Source organism: Echinops telfairi, unplaced genomic scaffold, assembly GCF_000313985.2.
Source record: "Echinops telfairi isolate 266 unplaced genomic scaffold, ASM31398v2 ScPeMD7_443;HRSCAF=831, whole genome shotgun sequence".
Lineage (NCBI taxonomy): Eukaryota > Metazoa > Chordata > Mammalia > Afrosoricida > Tenrecidae > Echinops > Echinops telfairi.
In genome coordinates, this window is record NW_022104341.1 from 74682955 (window position 1) to 74695114 (window position 12160).

The 12160-nt window shown below is 41.2% G+C and overlaps 1 protein-coding gene across 1 annotated transcript in view; it reads right to left on the reverse strand.

Moving 5' to 3' along the window:
- SCP2 (sterol carrier protein 2) overlaps positions 1-12160 on the reverse strand; it is a 120670-nt gene that overhangs the window by 41812 nt on the left and 66698 nt on the right. Inside the window, exon 12 of the mRNA XM_045291809.1 lies at positions 5596-5749. Coding sequence (XP_045147744.1) covers positions 5596-5749 — 154 coding nt within the window. The remainder of the gene's footprint in view (positions 1-5595; positions 5750-12160) is intronic.

Consider the following 12160-nt stretch of genomic DNA (forward strand, 5'->3'; position numbering starts at 1 on the left):
GGAGGGAGGGGAAAAATGAGCTGACACCAAGGGCTCAAGTGGAAAGCGGGTGTTTTAAGAATGATGAAGTCAACATATGTACTAATGTGCTGGACACAAATGACGTATGTACAGATTGTGATGAGTTGTATGAGCCCCTAATAAAATGATTATTTTTTTTAAAAAGGAAGAAAAAAAAGAAGTCTGAAATATTGAGCTTGACTCTTGTGGCTTCTCTTTGATGAAAGCAGTTAAGTTCACAGAGGCACTGAGTTTACCTATGAGACAGAATTTAACCCTGATGACGTCTAACCAAGTAGACATATTGTCACACAAGTACACTTAGATATGCGAGGGTTTCAAAAACGTTGTGGAAAAATGGATTTAAAACATAACAGAAATTTTCCATGAACTTTTTGAAGCCCTAATATATTCCCAAGGTTAAAAAAAATTTAAGACGAATTTCCCTAGGAAAACATGACTCTAGAGCAGGGGTCAGCAAACAGCAGCCTGTGGGTGAAACCCAGAAGGCTGCTTGCTTGTTCAGTGTGGTGAAATATATATAACAAAGCATTTGCTGTGCCAACATTTTATCACATGGACAATTGCATCATGCTGTGCAAATATCACCACTATCTGATTTCAGATGTTTGCATTGGAAACTTGGCGTCCCCTAAGCAATGACTCCTCTCCCCACCCACACACCCTTGGTAACTACTAATAAACTTTGGTCTCTATACATCTGTCTATTCTAGATAGTCCATATAAGTGGGGTCGTACAATATTTGTCCTCGTGAGACTGCTACCTCTTGCTTTGGAAAATAAAGCTTTACTGAAACAGAGCCGTGTCCATTTATTTGTCTTCTGCCTGAAGCTGCTTGGGTTCTACACAGCAAAATCGAGTGGTTTTGACAGGCCATGTGGCCCACAAACCCTGCTGCCTGGCCCTTGACAGATAAAGTCTGCCAATCTTGCTCTAAGCATCAATTCTCCACAGAGTTTGGAGGGGGAGAACATGCCAGTGGCACTTCCCTAAAGTATTACAGCAGAATGGAAGTGGGAGACATGGGTGGTCTTAAAAAGCATGTTGGGTATGCCTATGTTTTTCATAATCTAAACTACAGAAACTTAAGCCATCCCCCCACGCCCCCAATCGTGGTTGGACAAGGTAAAATGAGAATGTATTCCATTACATTCAGGGGACATTAAGCTTAAAATGGGAGAGAGAAAATCTGCCCCAGAGATTTTATTATCAAGGCCTTGTTTTCCCCATCCTTTAGAGCCATGCCTGTGGAAGCTGCTGCCAAGGACAATGTGAGGGTGTCTGGGAGAAACCTCGGATGGCCCTCAAAATGCCCTTCTACGAAATAGTGATAGACACAAGAGGCGGCAGTTTTATTCTATTTTCACCTCCCCCCAACAATTCCCTTCTCTCTGTCTGTCTCTCTGATCAATTTTACACAAATCTACAGCTTCAAAGGAGCTCTGGTGGCACTGTGGGTTAAGCACACAGCTGATAACCACGATTCCTGGTTCAAATCCACTAGTTGCTCCATGACAGTAAGATGAGACTGTGTGCTCCCATAAAGCCGTGGCCTTGGAAACCCTATAGAGTGGTCCATTCTGTCCTGTAGGATTGCTGGGGGTCAAATTAACTTGACGGCAGTGGGTTTGCAGGGCTTGGGGATTGTTTGCTTGTTTTTCCCTCTCTATAGCTTCAAATACACCTAGGTTCTGAGGACTCTGATTCCCAGACGCTGAAGACTAGATTTCCACCCTGGCTCTATCTCCTTCACTCCAGATCCATCTGCAGAATCCACGCCTGTTCTCCCACAAGCCTGTCCTGCTCTGGCAGCAGAGTCACCGTTACCTACCCAAACCAAGAAAAGCCCCTGTTGGGTGCTGAGACTGCAAATCTTTATGGCAGGAGAAAGTCTTATCTGCCTCCCGAGAAGCAGCTGGTGGGTTGGAGCCAGTGACCTTGTGGTTAGCAGAGCAATGCATACCCTACTACACCCTCCAGGCTCCTTATTAATCCAACTCTGTCACCTTTCAACTGCAATTGACACTGTTTTCTATTCTTGAGGGTTTGGGGTTTTGTTTTTGCTTCTTATTGTGAATTAGGTAAGGGTTTATCTCTTTATCTAGCATCAGTTTTTCTTTCACAATTCATTTACATTTTGTTTCCATTGGTCACAGCATTTAAATTTAACTTCTCCTGACATTTCTGGGGTGTTCTCATGGAGCAGTGGTTACGCACTTAGCTGTTATCCCAAAAGTCAGCAGTTCAAACCCACTGGCTGATCCATGAGAGAAAGATATAGCAGTCTGCTTCTGTAAAGATTTACATCCTTGGGAATGTCCCCCTGTCCTATCATGCCACAGTGAGTCGGAATGGGCTTGACGGCAAATGAGTTTGGTGTTCTGGTTTTGTTGCCACACTGAATAGTTCTTACCTGCACTTCTGCAGCGGCCTCCTAAGGATTCCTGGCCTTTGGTGTCGCCACTATCCAGAGAAAACAATGCCAGACAGGTCTTCCTGATGTGTAATATAATCACATGGTCTTTTGCAAAAACCCCATGTTCTTGGACACAGCACTTGAAGTGTCTCATAGCATGATCCTAACTACAACTAGAGCAGTAGCTCCTGTCACCTACACAGTACTGGCTCTGTCCCTCCACCCCAAAGCAAACCTCCTTGGAGTTTCAAATTTCCATGCCTATGTATAGACCTGGAATGCCCTTCCCTACCCTTTTATACTACTACAGAATCCTACCTCAAATTTACCTTCTTCAGGATCAGGGATCAGGCATCATCAGAACAAAAAATCATATCATTGTGAATGAGAGGGAGTGCGGAGTGGGGACCCAAAGTCCATCTGTAGGCAATTGGACATCCCCTTACAGAAGGGTTGTGGGGAGGAGCCAGTCAGGGTGCAGTGTAGCAATAATGAAAAATACAACTTTCCCCTAGTTCCTAAATGCTTCCCCACACACACACTATCATGATCCCAATTCTACCCTACAAATCTGGCTAGACCAGAGGATGTACACCAATACAAATAGGAACTGAAAACGCATGGAATCCAGGGAAGATGATCCCTTCAGGACCAGTGGTGAGAGTGGCGATACTGGGAGGGTGGAAGGAGGGTGAGTTGGAAAGGGGGAACTGATTACAAGGATCTACACGTGACCTCCTCCCTGGGGGACGGACAACCGAAAAGTGGGTGAAGGGAGACATCGGACAGGGTAAGATATGACAAAATAATAATTTATAAATTATCAAGGGCTCATGAGGGAGCAGCGAGGGAGAGGGAAAATGAGGAGCTGATGCCAAGGGCTTAATTGGAGAGTAAATGTTTTGAGAATGATGAGGGCAATGAATGTACAAATGTGCTTTACACAATTGATACATGTATAGATTGTAATAAGAGTTGTATGAGCCCCTAATGAAATGATTTAAAAAATTTTACCTTCTTCATAAGAATTGCTCCCCTGGGATTTCACAGCATCAGGGAGAAAGTATGTCTGTTTTCCCCACACCTCAGAAACTCACATGTGGGAGGCCTCAGCCTGACACACTGGTTCCACCATTCCCTACTCGAGCAGACCTGGTCATGTGCAATGATACCAGAAAATGGCTGTTGAAAGCCAAACAACCAAAACATTTTAAGACGGTATTTGTACTATCTGTGTTAGAATTCTTTTGACCTTTGGAATAAATAATGCTCTATCACTATAGCTATCAACAATATCTGCAATAATATTTCAAGTTAATGTCTTATCGGTTATTAATAGACCTGGATGGACATTTTCCCATGCTTCTGACTTTTCAGGAATAGCAACCCTGGCTTAATGTGAACATTTTTTTCTCCCAATGACTTAAAAAGACCAAAAGAATCCCACATTTTAAACAGAATCTGTTATCAAAAATCCATAGCCTTCGAGTCTGAGCAAACTGCAGAGCTACACTAATATGCTATGATCAAATTCTGAGGTTGTAAATGTTTATGGGAGTCAATAGCCTCATCATTCTCTGGAGAGGTGGCTGGTACTGGTGCATTTGAACCGCCTGACCTTGGGGTCAGCTCTCTAATGCTTACCAGAGAGCACCACGCACATGAACTAGACGGAATCCCAAAGGGCAGTACACAAGCTGAGAAACAGATGCAAGAAACGTAAGATTCTTTTTTTTTTTTTTCATTTGATTCAACTGAATTATTTAGTCACTTGGCAATAAAAGGACTCGAAGAATTCCACATCTTCAACAGAGGCTGTTGTGTTATTTACTAGCGGAGCCCTCCGGGCAGGACAAAGTCAGTCACAGTCTTAGGCCTCATGGATTTCATACAGTGAAGGGAATAAACACAAGCTGGGTACACTACACCCAAACCAGACCTGGACAGTTGCCTAAGAGGGCAGAGTGCTGTGATTTAAGGGGACATAGCACCCGGGATGGGCCCTAAACAAAAGATAAGAATGTTTACAACAGAAATGACATTACCAGCAGAGAAAGAAGAGGGAGAGGACAGAAAGGGAAAAAGGCCCAGGTGGTGGTACAAGGTGGACTCTAATGAATTCTATAAAAGGTGAACACATGGATTTTAAATCCTCAAGAATTCCGGGGACTGAATGAGGGAGTCAATTAGTGGTAAAAGCTACAGCATGGTTAGAGAGAAATAGAGCTGAAAAACAAAGACAAGGACATTCAATTTCATAATCACACCACTGGCAGCTTTACCCGACCTCCATGATGAGGTAGGAAACTAGTGTACACAGAATTGCAGCACAGAAAAACAAAGCTGAAGCAATAAAACCGGTTCATCATGAAAAGGAATGATTAAGGTACAAAGGAAAAGGGGGGGGAGTGTGTGTGTGTGTGTGTGTGTGTGTGTGTGTGTGTGTGTGTGTAAGGTTTTTTAAAAAAATGAAGACCTGAACATGGGGGGTGGGAAACAGATTGAAAAGAGAGAGACTATTTGGAACTAAGTTCAGAAAGTGGCTGGAGGCAATGTGTGAAGAGGAGACCTGGGTCTTGGAAAGGAAGGGGGCCTGTCTCCGCCCCCTCTGGGAAAGAGAAACTTTAGGGTCTCAGAGTTGAGCCAAAAAGGCTGAGTGAGATCCTGGGATAGCTAGGGAAGAAGAGACAAATAAAAAGGGCTTTCTCAGCAGGGAGGGCTTAGCTGGATTCTGAAACATAAATGTATCAAGATGCAATCACCATATTTCATCGATGACTTTCAAACAACCTCTTTCCTTAGGGAAGCTCAGGAATCTCTGACCATGAAAGCTGACTTTAAGCAAGGATGACGGATGACGGACCACCTGTCTAAATTAGTCAGGGGCAGGGCTTGGACCAGGACCCAACACACTCTTTATGCTGCCTCCTTTTTGATCACAAATTACCTAAGGCTAAAGCTACAACTTCTATGGTTAAATTTAAAAGCTAGTGGACAGCTTGAAAGCTTAAGAGAATGTAATGAAATGCTTAACTCTTGGTAGTACTGAGACCACACACAAAAAAAACAAAACTAGTGACATTTTATATGCAAAAGGTCATCAACTGGGAAAAACTATAAAGATTAATTACCAGACCAAACCAAGAGCACCACTTACCTGACAGCTTCGGGAAAACCCATCCTGTACAGTGTTACAACGACGGCTCCTCCAAGGCCTAAATTGTGCTGCAGTGCAACCTTTGCACCGGGAACTTGCCTTTTTCCGGCTTCCCCTCTCAGCTGCCAGCAGAGTTCGGCACACTGAGCCAGACCTAAGAAGTCGAATGCAGAACAGTCAGATCCGTGGCTAGAGAGCAGCTCCAACCAGTGTTCCCAAGCCTGTACAGGCGAACGTTTAATTATGACTGAAGCATTTAATTAAGCGGGGCCCCTATAGTTTTAATTATAATGTTTTGAAGCTAATTCCCAACTAGGGACAAAACTGAAAATCCAACTATCCCCAAGTAATCGCTCTTTACAAAACATAAACAAACTCACTGCCACGGTTCTGAATCTTATTGTTAGCAATCCTGGACGGCAGGGTGGAGCTCACCCTCTGTGCTTCCGAGACTGTAAATCTTTACTGGAACAGAAAGCCTCGTTTTCCTCTGGAAGAGCAGCTGATAAGTTCTAACTGTTGACCTTGTGGTTAGCAGCCCACCAGTACACTGTGCCACCCAGGTTCCCTTAGGCTTAAGTTCCCTGAAGCCTTCACACACACATCCTTATCAACTTGTTTGGTTTTTTTTTTTATTTTAGTGCTACAGTAACTGAAACAACACAAGTGGTGCCTTTAACAAACAGAAATTCAGGAGGTTAGAAATTTGAATTCAAGCCACTGGCACTATGAGCAAGATTTCTTCTCTGTAGACTTTGAGGAAAGGCCATTGTGTCCCATCCTTATCAACTTGTTGATAGAGAAAGATCGGAATATAACCAAACAGTTCTCTGCTGTTGTCCTGAGTAGATGCCACTGCCTTGGTTCTGAGTCATAGCAATCCTACAGACAACAGCACAAAACACTGCCCAGGCCTGAGTGATCCTCACAATTGTTCCTATGCTTGGGAACATTCTTGCAGCCACTGTGTCAGTCCATTTCGTCAAAGGCCTCTGTCTATTGTGCTGCCCCTCTACTTTACCAAGTATGATAGCCTTGTCCAGGGACTGGTCTCTCCTGACAACATGGCCTTACCTCTAAGGAGTAAGTATTCCCAGCTGTACTTCATCAGAGGCAGATTTGTTGGTTCAGCCCATGTGACCTTTCAATATTCTTCGCCAGCACAATAATTCAAAGGCACTGATTCTTCTTCAGTCTTCCTTATTCAATGTCCAACTTTCACATGCATGTGAGATGACTGAAAATACCAAGGCTTGGGTCAGGGTCACCTTACACCTTTTCATGACTCTATAGAGGTCTTGTGCCGATTTACCCAATGCAATGTGTCTTTTGATCTCTTGACTGCTACTTCCATGAGCACTGATTGTGGAAACAAGCAAGACAACTTCAATCTTCTCCATTTATCATGATGTTACCTATTGGTCTAGTTGTGAGGATTGGGTCTTCTTTACCATGAATTGTAAATCCATACTTCAGACTACAAACCTGGATCTTCATCAACAAGTGCTTCAAGTCCTCCTCATTTTCAACAAGCAAAGTGTGTCATCTGCATATCACAGGTTGTTAAAAAGCTTTCCTCTAATCCTGATGCCATATTCTTCTTCATATAATCCAGCTTCTCTGAATGATTTGCTCAGCATACAGACTGAATAACTATGGTAAGAGGATACAACCCTGATGGCAAACCTTTCTTGATCTTAAACCATGTAGCATTCCTTTGTTCTGTTTCTACAACTGTCTCTTGAGCCAGGTACAGGTTCGGCAGAAGCGTAATGCAGTGTTCTAGAATTCCCATTCTTCTTAAGACTGTCCAGAGATTTTTGTGATCCACACAGTTGAATGCTTTGGCTTAATCAATAAAATACAATAGCTTTCTGATATTCTCTGCTTTCTGCCAAGATCCATCTGACATCAGCAATGATAACCCATCCTCTGAAGCCAGCCAAAATCTTTGGCAGCACCTTGTCAATGTACTGCTGCAACCAGTGTTGAATGATCTTCAGCACAATTTTACTTGCAAGTGATATCAACGATGTTGTTCTATAAGTTGAGCATTCTGTTGGGTCGCTTTTCTTCTGGGTGGGTTCCATCATTTCTGTTAGGTGCCATCAAGTTGTTTCCACTGAACAGTGACCCTAAGTACAAGAGAACAAAACACTCCCTAGTCCTGCACCACCCTCACAATCATTACTATGTTTGAGCCACTGTATTGATCTGTCTTCTTGAGGGCCTTCCTCTTTTTGTTGATCCCCTTCTTTGCCAAGCATGAAGTGCTTCACTAGGGACTGATCCCCTTCTGACAAGATCCGAAATGTGGGAGACATAATCTCGCCATCCTTGCTTCCAAGAAGCATTCTGGACGTACTTCTTCCAAGACAGGCTTGTTCTGGCAGTGTATAGTGTATTTAATATTCTTCACCAACACCATCATTCAAAGGCATAAATTCTTTGGTTTTCCTTATTCGTTGTCCAGCTTTCACACGCATATTAGGTGATTGAAAGTACTGTGGCTTGGGTCAGGAGTCCTCATCATCTGATGCTTCCTGTGTCATTCAGTATCTTGCCAATACAATCCTTCAATATTGCAACTTGAGGCTTGTATTTTTTCTTGAGCTTTTTTTGCTTGGGAAATGCTAAGTCTATTTTCTCTATTGATTTTCTAACTCCAAGTATTTGCACATTTTATTATAATACTTTATCTTTTCACAACCCTTTGAAATATTTTATTCGGGTTTTAGTTCATTATTTCTCCTCTTACTTAGCTACTGTACAGCAGCAGTTCTCAACCTGTGGGTCGCGACCCCTTTGGGGGTGGAACGACCCTTTCACATGGGTTGCCTAATTCGTAACAGTAGCCAAGTTACAGTTATGATGTAGCAATGAAAATAATTTTATGGTTGGGGGGGTCACCACAACATAAAGGGTCACGGCATTAGGAAGGTTGAGAACCACTGCTCTACAGTCAAGAGTAAATTTCAGAGTCTCTTCTGACATCCATTTTGGTCCTTTTGTCCTCTTTTTAATAACATCTTGCTTTCTCCATGTATGATGTCCTTGATGTCATTCTACAAATCACCTGGTCTTTGGTCATTAGTATTCAGTATATCAAATCTACTCTGGATTGGTCTCTAAATTCAGGTGAGATATAATCAAAGTTGTATTTTGCCTCTCTATAGACTTGTTTTAATTTTCTATAGTTTCAACGTGAATTTTCAAATAAGCAATTAATTATCTGTTCCACAGTCATCTCTGGTCTTGCTCTGACTGATAATATTGAGTTTTACTATCATCTTTACACACATGTAGTCCATTTGAATCTTATATAGTTCATTCAACAAGCTCCAGGTGGATTGCTGCCATGTTTTGTTGTTGTTTCTAACTTTACTAATCTCTCTGCCTCCCAACTTTCTCATATATTATTTGAAACAGTTGTTGACCTTTTGGTCTTATGTAAAAAAATGTTTCGTTCTTCTTTAATGGCAATACTCAAAGTTGAAAAATCTTTCCTCTTAAAGGTGACTTCAGGGGACAGTTCTCATTTAAAGTTTAATGAGCATAGTCTCAGGAACTCACCCCATCTCAATAGGTCCAGTAAGTCTCAATTCTTTAAGAATTTGAAGTTTTGTTCCATATTTTTCTCCCTTTTTATCAAGTCATTTATTGTTTTGCTGAACAGAATATTAAGTAGTAGTAGCTTGGCACCATCTACTACTTCTGGTCTCAGGGTTAAGGAGGCAGTGGTTTGTGTAGACACTTGGACCTATGTCCATTCCCTTCTCTAATTCTTGAGTTTCCTTCTTTTCTATTTGTTCCATAAATAAAGACCAATGATCGCATTGTAAGTGGTCACTCATAACCTTTTAAAATCCCAGACACTGCTCACCATACTACCAAGTAAAACATAGATTTTAAAAACCCTATTATGCCAACTGACTAGATTGTCCCACAAGACTATATCCCTAAAACCCCAAACCAAGAAAAGTAATTTCATGAAGTAATTGGTTATGTCTAATTAGTATCAGCAGGAGCCCTGGTGGTGCAGTGGTTACACGTTGGGCTGCTAATTGCAAGGTCGGCAGTTTGAAACCACCAGCTGTGCCTCAGGATAAGGATGAGACTTTCTACTCCTATACAGAGTTGAAAGTCTCAGAAACTCACAGGGGCAGTTATACCCAATCCTATAAGGTCCTATGAGTCAGAATTGACTAGACAGCAGGGAGCTTTTGAGTGAGAATTCAGATCAATATCTGCCCATCCCACTCCACCACCCCCCACTTTTTGGGGTGGTTGTTGTTATAGCAAAATCAATAGAGCTTCATCTTTAAAGCTACTTCTCCAAGAGTACTGAGTTCCTACCAAAATAGTATGATTTTACAACTAAACAAATACCATGAAAGTCTGTAGAAGAAAACCTCCCACTCAATACCCAGTCTGAACGCAGCATGTTTGAGAAGCACTTACTTGATCATTTTCCGATTCTCTTGGAATCCCACTGCAGTGTGCTGTCCAAGCAGCCAGGGTAAAATTACTTAAACTACTCAGAACTGTCATTATGATAAGATTTTCCAGGAGTCTGGATTTTTTCTTGGGCTGTACTACAGCTAAAGGCTATGTATCAGATTTACTTGAAACATATCCAATTCTTCCATATGTAGCAAGTTAACTTTTATTCTTTAATAATTCCTCAGCTCTATTCAGACTACCACTAAAATTACCAAGATTTATATGTTCTTCCCTAACTAAAACTATCCTTCGAAACCTGATGATAAAAGGAAAAACTTTTTTAAAAAGGGCAAATTTACCAGCAGGGTAGTCTAAAATATTGGAGAGGGTTATCTAAGAGTAGTGTAAAAAAGTGTAAATCTCTCTTCAAAGTCCTTTACAATTGGGTACATTTTATCTTCCTGGGTGTTTTTGGTTAGTTTTTAGTACTCAAGAGAGTGAACTGGATGGCCTGCCAAGATGGCTAGCAGTTGATAAAAGAATACAAAACTTACACAGTTGTAGGAAAAATAAATGCTCTCATACTCTACTTTGGGAGTATATTCTCTCTTGTTGGGAGGACACCCTGGTACAATTTGGGGGGGGGGTACTTCATTAATTTTCAGAGCTACATGACCCTTTGATAGAGTGAATCCACTGCCTGGAGTTTATCATATGGATACGTTTGTAAAAGGAAAGAGACAAGAGAATACTTACTGCAACATCGGTTGCAATAGCAAACCAAACCTAACATCATCCATATGCCTGCCAACAAGTGAATGAGTAGGTACATATCTGTCTTATACTGGGAATACTAAGAAGGCATTAAAAATAATAAACACGATCTCTCAGGGATAATATAGAAAGGTCTTTGAAATGTGGGAAAAAACAATCTACACACACACGATAGCCAAAGAGAATGAAAAAATGCTATTATCATTTAATTCCATTTTTAATGAACTCTTTGAAATTCCTATTATAAACACACATGCATAAGAAAGATTATATGTACTGTGTATTTATACAATTTTTTGTGTGCATGAGTGAGTGTATACATAAGAGGGGCTTCAAAAAGCCCATGGAAAAAGAATTAAGCGATAATGGAATTTCTCTAGGAACTTTTTGAAACCTCTCATATGTGTTGGTACAAACATATAACAAGTTTTGGGAAAATACATAAAAAGTGTGAATAGATGTTGAAACTGAGAAATAGGACTAAGGGTGAGGACGAAGGCAAACACTTACTAAGAAATGTTCAACTTTGTTATCCAGCTGTCACACTAGAGAGCATGTGACAACCCTCTGCAGAACGATTCAGAAGTTTCTCACAAAGTTAAATGTGCATTTGCCTGTGGCCCTGCAATCCCACTCTTAGGTATTAACCCAAGAGAAATAAAAATGTATGTGTGCAACTAGACATGTACAAAAACATTCCTAGCAGCCTCATTCATCACAGTTCATCAAGGAACAACTCAAATGTTCATGAACAACAGAAGAGATCAACAAACTGGTATATTTAAAAAGTTGAACACTAATGGATAATAATAGTATTGATATTGATATAAGAATCTATTGATACAAGAATAACAGATGAGTCCTAAAGAAGCCAGACACAGAGTATAAAGACATACAGTACCATTCCATTTATAAGAAGCTTTAAGAAACACACAATCAAACTATGGTGATAGAAAGCAGAAAACATAAGGTTGAGGTGGGAGGTAGTGGGGTAAAGAGAATTTTTTAACTGAGAGAGAGAGAAGTGTGTAGGGATGTCAGGGAAGTAACTACAAAGATGCACCATGAAACTGTGATGAAACTTTTGTGTATTTTGTTTTGGTCAGTGATTACATGATATATATTACCCTCAAAACTTTGTGTACACAAGCAAGTATGGTGAAGAAAGCTGATGGTGCCCAGCTACCAAAAGATACAGCACCTGAAGCCTTAAAGACCTGAAGATAAACAAGCAGTCATCTAGCTGAGAGACAACAAAACCCACACAGAAGAAGCACACCAGCCTACCCCTACTCGATTGCTGAGGACAAAGGGGGTGCATTAGCAAAAGTGGTGAAGAAAGCAGATG